This window comes from Staurois parvus, unplaced genomic scaffold (assembly GCF_062004578.1).
Source record: "Staurois parvus isolate SC_StPar_1 unplaced genomic scaffold, SC_StPar_1.0 ptg000716l, whole genome shotgun sequence".
Lineage (NCBI taxonomy): Eukaryota > Metazoa > Chordata > Amphibia > Anura > Ranidae > Staurois > Staurois parvus.
In genome coordinates, this window is record NW_028318512.1 from 1,982,440 (window position 1) to 1,996,004 (window position 13,565).

General features: G+C 38.7%; 1 protein-coding gene across 1 annotated transcript in view; it reads right to left on the minus strand.

Moving 5' to 3' along the window:
- LRP1B (LDL receptor related protein 1B) overlaps positions 1–13,565 on the minus strand; it is a 2,076,109-nt gene that overhangs the window by 604,209 nt on the left and 1,458,335 nt on the right. The window contains exons 34-35 of the mRNA XM_089653623.1: positions 3,756–3,881; positions 377–508 (exon numbers count right to left, since the gene is read on the minus strand). Of these exons, the coding sequence (XP_089509749.1) occupies positions 377–508; positions 3,756–3,881 (258 nt within the window). The remainder of the gene's footprint in view (positions 1–376; positions 509–3,755; positions 3,882–13,565) is intronic.

The window sequence follows — 13,565 nt, forward strand, 5'->3', positions numbered from 1 at the left end:
GGCAGATTGGACTGGAGGGTAGTCGAGTGTAAATGGACAGCGGAGTCTCTTTACTCCTGGCCACCCATCGAGCAGAGCAGATCCCCTGCTGATCAGTACAGATTCCTCCCCATGTGAAAGGGGTCTAATAGGGAATGGTTAGGGAAGGATTAGGGATTGTTTTCTTACAGATCCGTAATAAGTTACATGCTTACCATTAAGCTAAAGGTTCACCCAATTTACACCTTTCATTTTCAGCTTTGTATTATTCATTTTAATCATTTAAAATACTGCACTGCATGCACAAATTAGCAGGATAAAGATGTAATTTATATTTTGCATATTCAATTAGAGAATAAGATTTGTTAAAGAAATGCAATGATTGCTACTGATCTACCTGCATGGAAGTCTATGCCCACGGCGAATGACGTTCCAGAGATTGGCATAAGGGCATCCATTCTATCACTGGGGTCCAATGGAATTCCCCTTATTCCTTCATGGACAGAATACATCAGAAATGACTCTATACCTGCACAATGAAGAAAAAGAAATACAAGAACATTTCAACTCTGTGATAATCGGAGGGTTAAATCACACACCAGCTACATCAGCTGCTTTTATCTCTCAGACACTTTAGAAGACACCCTCCCCTGCTTAATACTGAGTCCCCTCCCACAAAGATATGATCACAGGGTCACTCTTTCATAGCTGGACTTTCCAGTTATAGATATTTCTGTATTATGGGTAATCTGTCTGGGTAATCTGGCACCATCATTTGACTTTACCAATGGCAAAAAGGCAGCACTGGGAATTTTAATGGAGCTACATTACAGACTATGAAATGTAATGAGCCAGTTTATAATTTCAGGTTGGCAGGAACTAAGAAATTCTGGTTTTGGATAGGGTTGATATTTTAATTTCAATAGATTTGTATTGTATTTTGAAATAACACATTACAACTTTGCAAATACGCCTGCAAGGTGCAAGAACAAACACATGGATATACAGTACAAGAATAAGGTAACAAAAAGGTAAATAAACTAGGAAAAAGAAGACAAAAAAAAGGAATACAGTCACAGTCAAAGTAGCTTAATGTCTAGCAGATATATACAAGTATAATTCAATATTTTATGAGGTTCTATTGTACCATTCTATCCATGGCTTCCGTTGGTTGTTAGTTCCTAAATTATGGCCATTGTCTAATGCAAACATTTATTCATTGGTAACATGTGTTTGGGTGGTTTGGACTACTTCACCTACTGTTGGAGATTTAGAGTTTTGTCCAGTGGTGTATTAAGGTTTGGTGGGCTGCTAGTTAAATAGGAATTGCTACACATCTTAGATACAGAGGGATTAGCTCCATCTTTAAAGAGCACAGAGCAATCCAGGGGACAAAGATATAGTTATCCCTAATACTTTTGACATGAGTGAAGAGATATTTGACTAAAAAGAAAAGAGTTAAGGACATGACCGTAACAAATGTAAAAGAGAATCTTCTTCTCCACAGTTTCTCCAGCAGGTGGAGGATCTATCTGTTGAAAATTCGGATATTCTTTGTGGTGTTAAGTACCAATGTAATAACGTTTGGGTTAGTTCTCATAAGTTCGCACTTTTGGTTGATTTGTATGTGAGAGATAGTGCTTTTTGCCAAAGTTCAGAAGGGTATTCCTTGCCTAACTCAAGTTCCCATTTTTTAATAGGTAATGCTTTAATAAAGATATCTTTTTGGTTGAGGGCATTGTAAAATAAGCAAATACCTTTGATTCTGGTACCAATCACTTTATAGAATTCGGCTATGCGCTATGAAATAGATAAGTTGATCGTAGTGTACCAGCACATAAAGTGTGCGATTTGGGTATATTTGTAATGGTCTTGAGTGGTTATGTTGTATTCTATTTGTAAAGGTTTGAAAGTTTTGAGTTCAATGCCTACTAGTAAATCATCCATTGTAAGAATACCTTGTGATACCCATTGAGTAAGATTAAGGTCACATATAATGTGTGATAGACATGGTATAGGAAGGGGAATGTTAGTTTGGGGCAAGTCTTCCTCGGATGTTTTTAGTAACTGATGCCATGCCAATAATGTGGCATGCATAGTAGGAGGACTTAGAGATGACTTATGTGTAGTAAAACAGCTGGCCAAAATATAAATGTACAGATTGCTACCAGGTATTTGGGAGCACTCTAATTCCTCCCAAAGGTTTAGAGGGGGTAGGGAAAACCAAGCTTTTAATTGGGCAAGTATAGCTGCTAAGTAGTAGTTTTTTATTAATACGTGTCCCACGCCACAAGCTCTTCGGGTCAGAGTTAATTTGCTGAAAGCACATCTCTCCCATTTACCTTTCCATAGGTAACGATTAAGTAATGATTGTGCTTTGAAAAAGAAAGTATTAGGTACTGAAATTGGTAGTGTTCTAAATAAATAGAGCACCTGTGGTAATAAAGACATTCTGAAGGCAGCCAACCGACCAGACCAAGATAGTTCAATTTTTGCTAAGTTTCATAGTTTAGACTGTAGTGGGTTAAAAAATGGAAAGTAATTAGCATTGGCCAGGTCTTTCATGTTGGGAGTTTAGATTTGACATTTTAATTACTCTTGATATCTCACCACATCCTTAAAACGAAGTTGAGTACCGTACATGATAGGTAATTAACCCCTCTATTAAAAGCTTATCTTGAAAAAAAAACTGTGCAAAATTAAAAATAAATAAATATTGCAGGAAAAACTCAACTTTGTTAGTATGTAATATGCTACAAGCAATAGTCAAAAAGTCAGCTGTAACCCAAATCAGTAGTTTCTGGCCACTTGAATCACACACTGGGTTATCACTTGCCATATCCTTAGTCAAACGTTTATAAATTCGTATTAATAAAAGCAGAAAAAAAGTAATCTGCAATTGATGTGCAACACACAATGCAGTATATGGTGAAACAGGAGAAAGCACCATCTCAAGTACAGTAATATGGCTAAAATCACTTTATCACCACCTTCTTAAATGGTAAATAGAGATGATTTTTAGGCAAAAATAATATCTACGTACTCAGAAATTTAAATTAACATAAAAAAAAAAAAAGAGTCAGCCATAGTTCATCTGCAAAACACAATGGGGCTCATTTACTAAAACTGCAGAGTGAAATTCTGGTGCAACTCTAATAGAAATCAATCAGCTTCCAGGTTTTCTAAACAAAGATTAATTGAACAATCTGAAGTAAGAAGCGGATTGGCTACCATGCACAGCTGCACCAGATTCTGAGTGCACCAGTTTTAGTAAATCTCCCCCAATGTATTTCACTATGTATGATGGAACAGGAGAAAGCCAATAGCCTTTACACACCTTGTTGCCTTTCACATAACCTGTATTTCGCACTGGTATTGACGACTTTGGAACATATATATTTTTTTTATTATTTGTTACCCATACTGCATTACTTTTGCTGGAAAATATTTTCTCTCCGTTATTATATTAATTATATAATAATAATATAAATATATTCAATCATAAAAAGTGACAATTGTGGGAAAAAGGACAAAAGTTAAAAATCTGGGCAGTTTAGGGCTTATGATTTACAAATATACACAGTCACCACATAAGAAAATTATTGGTAATGGTGTTCATATATATTTTTTTCTAGATAACTCTTACATATACTAATCGTTTCAACAAAATTTTATTTTTTTCTCTTTGAAAATAGAGTCCCATTGGGCTATTCTTGGCATTAACAAGTTTGCCTTCTAGACAACATGGAGAGATAAATAAAAGCTACAGTGTTCACCTTGACAGGACATTCGATTTTTTCGAAGGTTGTAGCCAACGGTGCACATGCATGTTCGAGTGGTTTCAGAGGTTGGTAAGCACAGCTGGGAACACCCACCATTGTTCATCTGGCAGGGATTGCTACCTAGATCAGATATAAAAAAAAAATACATTTGAAATAAAATTCATATCAATAAAGCAAATAACAATAATATACTTTAAAAAATGAAGTAATGCTTACACGGAATTGACTATCATCCTAACCAATTATTAAATAAAAAATATATTTAGAAAAGCTATCATCTCAATTATGCCATCACAAAAATACAGTCAATAATCCTGTAATGTCACTCTGCAGAAGGCAATAAATATGTCAAAACATGAAAGCACACAGGGGACAGGTAGAATTTTTTCTCTCTTTAAACAAGTAAAAGTTAATGCTGTGCAATGCTTTCCTAGAGGCACAGTGCTCCTGCAAACACCCTGACATCAAAACAAAGCAAATGTTTCACATGGGAAACAAGATCACGGTGTTCTAGAGCAGACTGAAGCAATGCAAAAAATAAAGTTTTATGTAGACAAAAAAGATTTAGCCAATCAGATTCCATTAAAAATATTACTTTTGCATTAAAATGCACAGATTTCAATAAATGCTAAATCATTGTTTGTGCATTGTCTGAGTGATGTACAGTCATTTTTGGTATTATGTCTCAGATATGTACAGTCATTTTTGGTATAATGCCTCAGTGACGCAAAGTAATTTTTGGTACAAAGGCTTAATGATATCAGCACACATGACAGCCATTTTTGGTACAAGATCTCAGAGATTCACAGTCATTTTGGTACAAGGTCTCAGAGATGATAGCCTTTTTGGTATAAGGTCTCTGAGATTAGTCATTTTGGTACAAGGTCTCAGTGATGCACAGTCATTTTTGGTACAAGGTCTCAGAGATGAGAGCCATTTTTGGCACAAGGTCTCAGAGATACACAGTAATTTTTGGTACAAGGTCTCAGAGATGAAAGTCATGTTTGGTACAAGGTCTCAGTGATGCATAGTCATTTTTGGTACAAGGACTCAGAGATACACGGTCACTTTCAGTACAAGGTCTCAGTGATGCACAGTCATTTTTGGTACAAGGTCTCATAGATGACAGTCATTTTTGGTACAAGGTCTCAGTGATGCACAATCATTTTTGGTACAGGTCTCAGTGATGCAGTCATTTTTGGTAAAAGGTTTCAGAGATAAACAGTCATTTTTTTTGGTACAAGGTCTCAGTGATGAAGTCATTTTTGGTACAAGATCTCAGAGATACACAGTCACTTTTGGTACGAGGTCTCAGTGATGCAGTCATTTTTGGTACAAGATCTCAGAGATACACAGTCACTTTTAGTACAAGGTCTCAGTGATGCAGTCATTTTTGATGTAAGGTCTCAGTGGAGAAACCAGCTCTGAAAAGCCATCCACTATGAATGGCAATTTTTACAAAAAACATCTTCTCATAAGAATGAAACCTTAAAATATTTCAACACACCTTTCGAAAGAAGTGGCCTGTATAGCACCACAAAACACATTGGCGATGTTTTATTTGAACATTCAACTACCAATAGCGATCAATGTCTGATAAACTAATTCTTCAAGCACCTCCTTCCTTTATGGGCACCTGCACAGATTTCCACTCCAATTTTTGGGACCAAAATCCTCAATTACAACATTCAGAGTCAGAAGAGGAAAAGATTAGAAAGCACCTATGATACCTTGAGAGTGGGGAACCTTGTTGCAAGGTGACTGATGCAAGCCATTCTGTGGACATGTTTTAGGGACAGATTCACTTTAAAGTGGTTGTAAACCTCTGGAATTAAAAACGAACAAAACATATCCATCTATAGCAGTGATCTCCAACCGGGACCCTAGGGCCAGATGTGGCCCTTTGTTTTCTGGCCCTTGAGGCATTATTCCTTCCACTAACACCAACAATGGGGCATAATTCCTTCCATGGGCTACAAAAATGGAGTACTATCCCTCCCACTGACACCAGCGATGGGGCGTAATTCCATCCACTGACACCAATTATTTAACCACCAATATCAAAGACAGCCATTGTTTACTCCCACTGGGCACAGTCTGGCCCCCTAAAGTCTGAATGACCATAAACTGGCTCTTTTTTTAAAAAGTTTGGAGACCCCTGCTCTTTAGTGTGCACTTGCCTCAATTGAAAGTACTTTGTGTGATTTATGTCTGCTTTCTCCTCTTTCTGCTATAAGCATGAGTCACTTCTAACAGTCAATGCAAACATCAGAAAATACTGGGAGATGGTTCCACCCCCCTCCTGCATAAAGAAGGTGATTGACAGCCTTAGCTGTGTATGTTTCCATATGAGACTTTGTAGAGAGGGAAGTGTCCATCCACTTAGGTCTCAGATTACACTCATCTCCCTGCTTTATGCAGTGCAATGTGTGACATCAGATCCCCACCCTCTGCCTAATGGAGTAGAGAAATAGCCTTTTGATACAGTATGTGTGCTTTAGGAGGCTGTAGAGAAGAGATGGCTGCAGATAAACAGGTACAACTTATCTTGGAGGATTTGTTTAATCTCTGTGTATCACCTGAGGCCAGTCACTTCAGTGAGTATATTTAAAGGGTTTACAACCACTTTAAGGCAACCTGAATACGCTAATTTGGGCATAGTTGCAGTCTTTGCTAGATAGCATTAATAGCTGACCAGTTGTCTTCACTTGTTGCCTGCGATAGCTCTTTAATGGTATGGTTATTTACATTTTTCCCTCTGTGCTTAAGCGTTCCCTATATTATTTTTACTATTTATCACTGTCCACCGCTGTTGGAATAAAGTTGTCTCTTGAACACTATGGTCTACTCATCTAACAAACAGCCTTCCTATCCTCCTGCGTCCGGTGTCACATTGAATAATGAAGTACCTAATTGTACTTCAGAATCCAGGAGAGGCAGCAAAGGAACCACCTTAAACACCACTAAACTGCACATTTTTCATACTAATGGAGCTTTTAAGGTACCTGCAGTGATACTGTTAATGGGCTTGTCTCTTATATTGATGATTTTGCCAATATATTCTTCAGAAGGAGATAACAATTTCATTCAATTTAAATGTACCCAACATTAAACAAGGAGCTTCTAAGTAGTCATTTGTCATTAATTCTGGATTTAAAATTCATGGGATACCCTGTTTAAGTCATTTATTCCTGGTCTGACCTTTTTAGGATGTATGTTTCAGTTTTGTTGTTTATAAGGATACTGAAGCAAGTTCAATTTTGCAGAAAAATAGGAAAACTGCAGAAAAATAGGAAACTGATGGCAGATGTGTGCAAATGAATATGTACACTCAACTCAATTGTTCAGAATCCTTTTATTACCATTATTATCATTATTACTATTAGTAGTAGTATTATGATTATTATCTCATTGTGAATCTATCATAAAAACTGTGTAAATTTGCAATAACACTTTTTCCAATTGCCCTGGAACCCTTAACCCTTTGGCTGCTCTTTTTGCATTTTTTGCGCACGAGTTTAAGCCTGAAGATTTGTTAAAACCCCCAGCATTCTATTATTTGAAAACACAGACCCTGCAAAATAAATTAGTGGTAGTTCCAATGTTTTAAGTCACACATACCAGCCTCACATATTCCTTGTACAGCAGGGCATGAGTGTTGGAGGAAAAAGCAGCACAAGGAGCCAATCAGTTCACATTCTGACAAGAAAGATGCTGAAAGGAGGAGAGAGCAGAGCGACAGAGAGATGAGCTCATAACTGTGTTTTTTCTCCTTTCACTGTCCACTCACTAAAAGTCAAACTTAGTCCCAGAACTGCTACCTCACTGCTGCTCAGCCAGGCAGACAATCGTGTTAAAGGACCAATAGAAATGATTCAGTGGTAGGTGGGAGTAGGATAAAGAGATATAACCTGTAAATACGGAGAGCAAATACTCACCTATCCCATTGGCCACACTAAATGCCTCTCCGATAAAAGTGGAACACTCTAGAGAAATCTTCTTTAGAAATTGACACTTCCAGGAGTGTTAATTTTCTGCACCCTACAGTTCAACAACTTGTAAAAGCTGAATTTTAATCTGTTTATAATTTACATTTCCTGCTTATATCTCATTAGATACCTTCTTTTAGACTCAGTGATGTCATTACTAGATCCCTCTGCTTTACTATGCAATGCAGGCAGATTGTGGCTTGTCAGAGGGACTGGCAGGGTTCTGTGCATAGTTTCCTGAACAAATCACAGCACCCTGCCTCTGTTCTCCTCTCAAAAGCCCCCAACTCAGATGCAAGTAGTGGGCTGGCACTTGGGAGGACTTATATGAATATAAAACGCCTTGATGGGTGGATGTCAGTCTGGAGGAGCAGATGTTATTAGTAGGGATGTGCTCAGTGTTCAGTCTGAACTTAAGTTTGGACTGAACACTGGCCGGAGTTTGGTGTAGACGAATGTGACAGCTTCCAGCTGTCAATGGTTGCTAAGGAAGCAGCAAATGCTTGTACCAGCCTTGTCCTTACCAACCTCTGAGATCACATGGTCCATTCACTTACATGGCTAGCAGGGGCGGACTGACAACTCATGGGGCCCCCAGGCAATAGGGGATCATGGGGCCCCTGTGTCCTATCCCACACTCAAAAAAGCCTATGAAAAAGGTACCAGGGGCATCTCATGGGGCCCCCTACTGACCCCGGGCCCTCGGGCAGTGTCCGATTTTCCAAATGGTCAGTCTGCCCCTGATGGCTAGAAATCCTCAACCATGAAAGCCATGAAAGCCAATAGGAGGGGAATAAAGCAGATTACACTGTCTAATTATGACCACATGGACACCTACTTGTGTTTCTGAGTCTCCATGAGTAAAAGAACTGAAGCCCAATAAAGAGACAATTTAGAAAGAAAGAGCAAGATGATGCCAAACATTGTCCAGGCAGGAAATGTGGTAGACTCTACTTGACTTGCTGTAGCTTGCAATACACATTCTGAGAGGCTCGCAGTGTGCAGCAAAATTAGCAATTTCAGTAAAGATGAGGAAACTGTGCAAAACGGAAGGTAAGTCTGGAGCTCAGCTTTAACCGCTTTCCTGCAGCCCTATAGCACAAATACTGCTACAGGGTGGCAGGGGTGCGCAAAATCACACATATATATATATATATATATATATACACATACATACATATACGTGATTATGCATTTCTGTGTAGGGGGTGTGCGCAAACACTACCTTCGCCGCTATTTGCGGCCTCGGCTGTCAATCACCGGGGTCCGGCCGGTGATTACTTGCCGGCACCCAGTGATTGAGGGAAAGAACTATATGTAAACAACACAGTTCTCTCCCCTGTCAGCTCCTGCACACTGCTTTGCAGAGCCATGCAGAGTTGTGTGCTTACAGATTAAAGCACAAACACAGTAAAACAGCACACAGTTAACCCTTTGATCACCGCACATGTTAACCCCTTCCTCCCCAGTGCCATTAGTACAGTGTCAGTGCTTTTTATTAGCTCTGATCACTGTATTGGTGTCACTGGAGATGTCAGTGACACCAAGTCTGTTTCCCCCCAGTGTCAGAATGCCCACTATAAGTCGCTGATTGCCACCATTACTAGTAAAAATTAAAAAAAAAAACATCCCACTATCTATACTGCCATTTGTAAACTTTATAACTTTCACGTAAATCAATAAATTTACACGTATTGGGATTTTTTTTAAGCAAAGATATATTGCAGAATACATTTTGGCCTAAATTTATGTCAAAATTTGATTTTTTTTATTTTTTTTACTGGACATGTTTAATAGCAAAAAGTAAAAAATATTGTATTTTTCTCAAAATTGTTGGTCTTTTTTTTTCATAGTGTAAAAAATAAAATGCACAGGTGATTAAATACCACTGAAAGAAAGCTCTATTCGTGGGGAAAAAAGGACTTTAATTTAATTTGGGTGCAGCGTTGCATGACCGCGCAATTGTCAGTTAAAGTAAAGCAGTGCCGTAGCGCAAAAAAATGGCCTGGTCAGGAAGGGGGGTAAATCCTCTGGAGGTCAAGTGGTTAAAGATCAAAGCTGAATCTTTACACTGAGATCAAACTCTCTACGCTTACAATAAAAACTCAGCAACCTTTGTCATATAGAAAATACAGCACATTTACCTGGAGAGGATGACATTTTATTGGCTATCTTTGGGACAACACATTGCAACTAAATCAAATGAAAGGTTGATTCTAAAGCAAGGTGTGCCATATATGAGGAATATGAACAGAAAATGATACAGCTGAAATATTCTACTATACTGTATATCCAAAGGTAAGAGTAAATATATATGCTCTTTAACTACAATATAGACTGTATATATAGGCTGGAGAGTTTTCTTCCTCTGAGCTGTGCAATCATAGAGGATTTTTTCCAATATCTCACCCTGTTTGAGGTCAGTCTGAGGCCAGCATGGTGGGAATGGTGCCAGGCAGGTACATTCTATGGTCAATGACAAGTGATAAAAGCACTCTGTTACACTCCAGACCTCCAAGGAAAGGTTTATTACTGGATTATTAGAGAAGCAGACAGTCCAATTCCCCCATTTGATAAAGCTCAAACTATCTGCCGTTAACTGTCAATTGGCGAAGACGTGAGGGTTTTATTTAAAGAGACCCAACACTTTTTTTTTTTTTTTTAAGAGAGCTGAAAGGCTGATTCTGGCAAAAAGTGATTCAATTTATGGGATCGACTCCTACCCTAATGGATCGACTCCTACCCTGAATCCCTTTTCTCTCTTGTAGACACTGTAAATGAGATTTCCATACCAATGTCCTCCTAAGGCCTCATGCACACAAGATGCTTTAAAAACGCTCTTCCTCTTGGCGGCAGCGTTTTGGCAATAAAAAATCCTGACACTTGTAAATGCACCGAAACACTTGGAAAAGCGTTAAACACTGACAAGTATCAAGCACTTGAGCATTAATTAATTTAATTTGCCAGAATAATAATAATAATTTATTTTGTATATCTATAAATGTTGCGCTCCTATTATCCAACTATATAAAGTATGTGAAATATACTATTATATATACAAACTGACAAAAAATTTTCAATATATCAATAAAGTGATCATAATAAAAAACAAAAATAAATCCGTTTATCCAAAAAAAGTCTAAATTTGTGATAAAGTGATTAAAACATAATACAGTGACTTTCCGTGAATCCTTCAGTGAAAATAGAGCCTATTATACAGGCTTAATAAGCTTTTGGTTCACATATCCTGGAACCTACTAGGATTGCTGCAGTATATGATGGATGTTGGGTACTTTTTGCAAACACCTTTCCCCTTTAAACGCTGTATATCTATGCAAGGATTTCTCCCTCCTTCAGCTGCTTTGAATCACTAGCACAATCCTCCTTATACGTTCCTCCTTCTAAGCCTATCATACAGGCTTAATAAACTTTTGGTTCACATATCCTCTAATAATAATAATGTATTCTGGCCATTGAAATGAATTAACACTCAAGCGCTAAACGCGCCTAGCGTTAACACACGTTTAGGCACATTTAGACGCATTTACGCGTGGCAAGCATTCTTTTGCCAAAAAACTGCTGCTCTTGGACGCACTAGCCCTGGAGTTTTTTTTTTGCTGGTAAACAATACTGCTACTAAAAGCTTTTAAAGGTCTATGTGTGCATGGCCACATAGGATTACATGGAGGGCCATTTGGAAGCAGTAAAGAAAAATGCCTGACACCCCGAAAGTGGCTGCAAAAATGCCCCGTGTGCATGCGGCCTTACGGTGCGACTCTCATGGAGCTGTATGCCGTAATTGTTTATTTCATATTACAGAAAGTCCATTATTGTTGCAGGTTTGCTTTATAGGAGGCACCATTGACAGGTTATACTTATCTTCCGTGTGTTCCTTCGTTGCCCTAATATGCTGTCAGGTTGTCCAAACTTTTAATTTTCTGAAAATCAGAATCTGAACACAGTGCGCAGACAATTAGAGCTGGTTTAACCACTTGACCTCCACCCAGTTTTACTGCTACAGGGTGGCTCTCCTGTGCAAAATCTCACACACACACACACACACACACACACGATTTTGCACTTCCGCTTCATGGGGGCACACGCGCACAGCCAGCAGTTCGCCTCTGCTGTTAAACTGTCACAGAAGATGCCAATCTGAGTCCCAGTAAATGGATCTTCGCCAGCACCCGCAGATCCTTGGGCAGGGAGGAAGAACAGAGCTCTGCCTATGTTTACATAGACACAGTTCTGTTGTGACAGGGGAAAGTGATGGATTGTGTGTCAGAGCAGAGCTGGAAACATGATCCGTCACTTCCCCCTGTACCAGGGCCATCTAGTGTACACCAAACACATAGCTAGGCACACACTTAACCCTTTGATCACCCTAGATATTAACCCTTTCCTAACCAGTGTCATTACTACAGTGATTAGTGTATATTTTTAGCACTGATCACTGTATTAGTGTCACTGGTTCCCACAAAGTGTGAGTTATGTCCCATACTATGTAGACACTATAACTTTTATGCAAACAAATCAATATATGCTTATTGGGATTTTGTTTACCAAAAACATGTAGCAGAATACATTTTGGCCTAAATTTATGAAACAATTTAATTTTTAAATTTTTTTTATTGAATATGTTTTATAGTAGAAAATAAAAAAATTATTTTTTTTTCAGAATTCTCAGTCTTTCCTTGTTTATAATGCAAAAAGTAGAAACCACAGAGGTGGTCAAATACCACCAAAAACAGCTTCTATACATCAATAAGTACTGAATATTTCTATGGGTTCTTGTGCTTGAAGCCGAGACAAGTGCTGGTTATCAAGTGGCTATCTCCTTGTTAGCTATGTTATTGGACTGCTGCAGAAGGAGGGGGGGGGGGCTTGTCTGATCTCATAGCTAGATTTACAAAGAATGTAGGAACATAGTGCAAAGTCCCACATTAGGGGAGGGCAGAACACTGAGAAAAAAAAGTGAAATTGGAGTTCTAAAGCAGGTTATAGACAGTTCGAATCCCAGCCGGTTCAGCAGGAATCAGCCAAGATTCAAACCATGTATACTCAAGTTGACTGATCAATCAATGTGGGTACAACCAGCCTGTCAGATTTTACATGTGATTTTTGTTAGTGGCTATTACAGCCTGTAGCACTAATCACTGTGTTCTCCCAGCAGAGAAAGCTTCCCCTGCTCTGCTTTCGGGAGAACACAATGGCTCCACGGGAGGGATTCCCCTATCCACACTGACTGCTGATGGGGGAATTGAGCAATTTTCTTTCCTGCAATCTGTGGTTGCAGGAAAGAAAATCACTCATCTAAGGCCGGCTTTACCCACATTTTGATAACCATACATAACAAAAACAAATATAAGCCTTGTACGAAATGATACCCAAGTAAAAAGAACAAAACTTTATTAGTTTTATTTGTTTTATTTATTATATACAAGTGTAGTGGGAAAGGGGCCAATGAGAATATGCCCAGGTCTCCTTTGTTAGTACAGAGTTTGCCCATTACAGACAGTTTCATGCACACCAACAACTTAGGTCTAGTCTAGGGAGTGTCTCTGAGGATTTTAATTTGTAGAAATTTAAGGGGTTCAGGGCAAATCCTATAGCAGAAGACATACATGAAAGTACCAAACTAGCTCTTACTCACAATGACTCTGCAGCTGTATGCCATCCAGCTTTCCTATGACATTTTTCAGTGAGGGAGAAAAAAAATTCTTCTCCAGACCAGGACTTCCAGAGCTATGCCCTCCAGCAGATACTTTTAGTAATTTTCCACAGACCCTCAGACCAACACCAGCCAAAGCCCCAA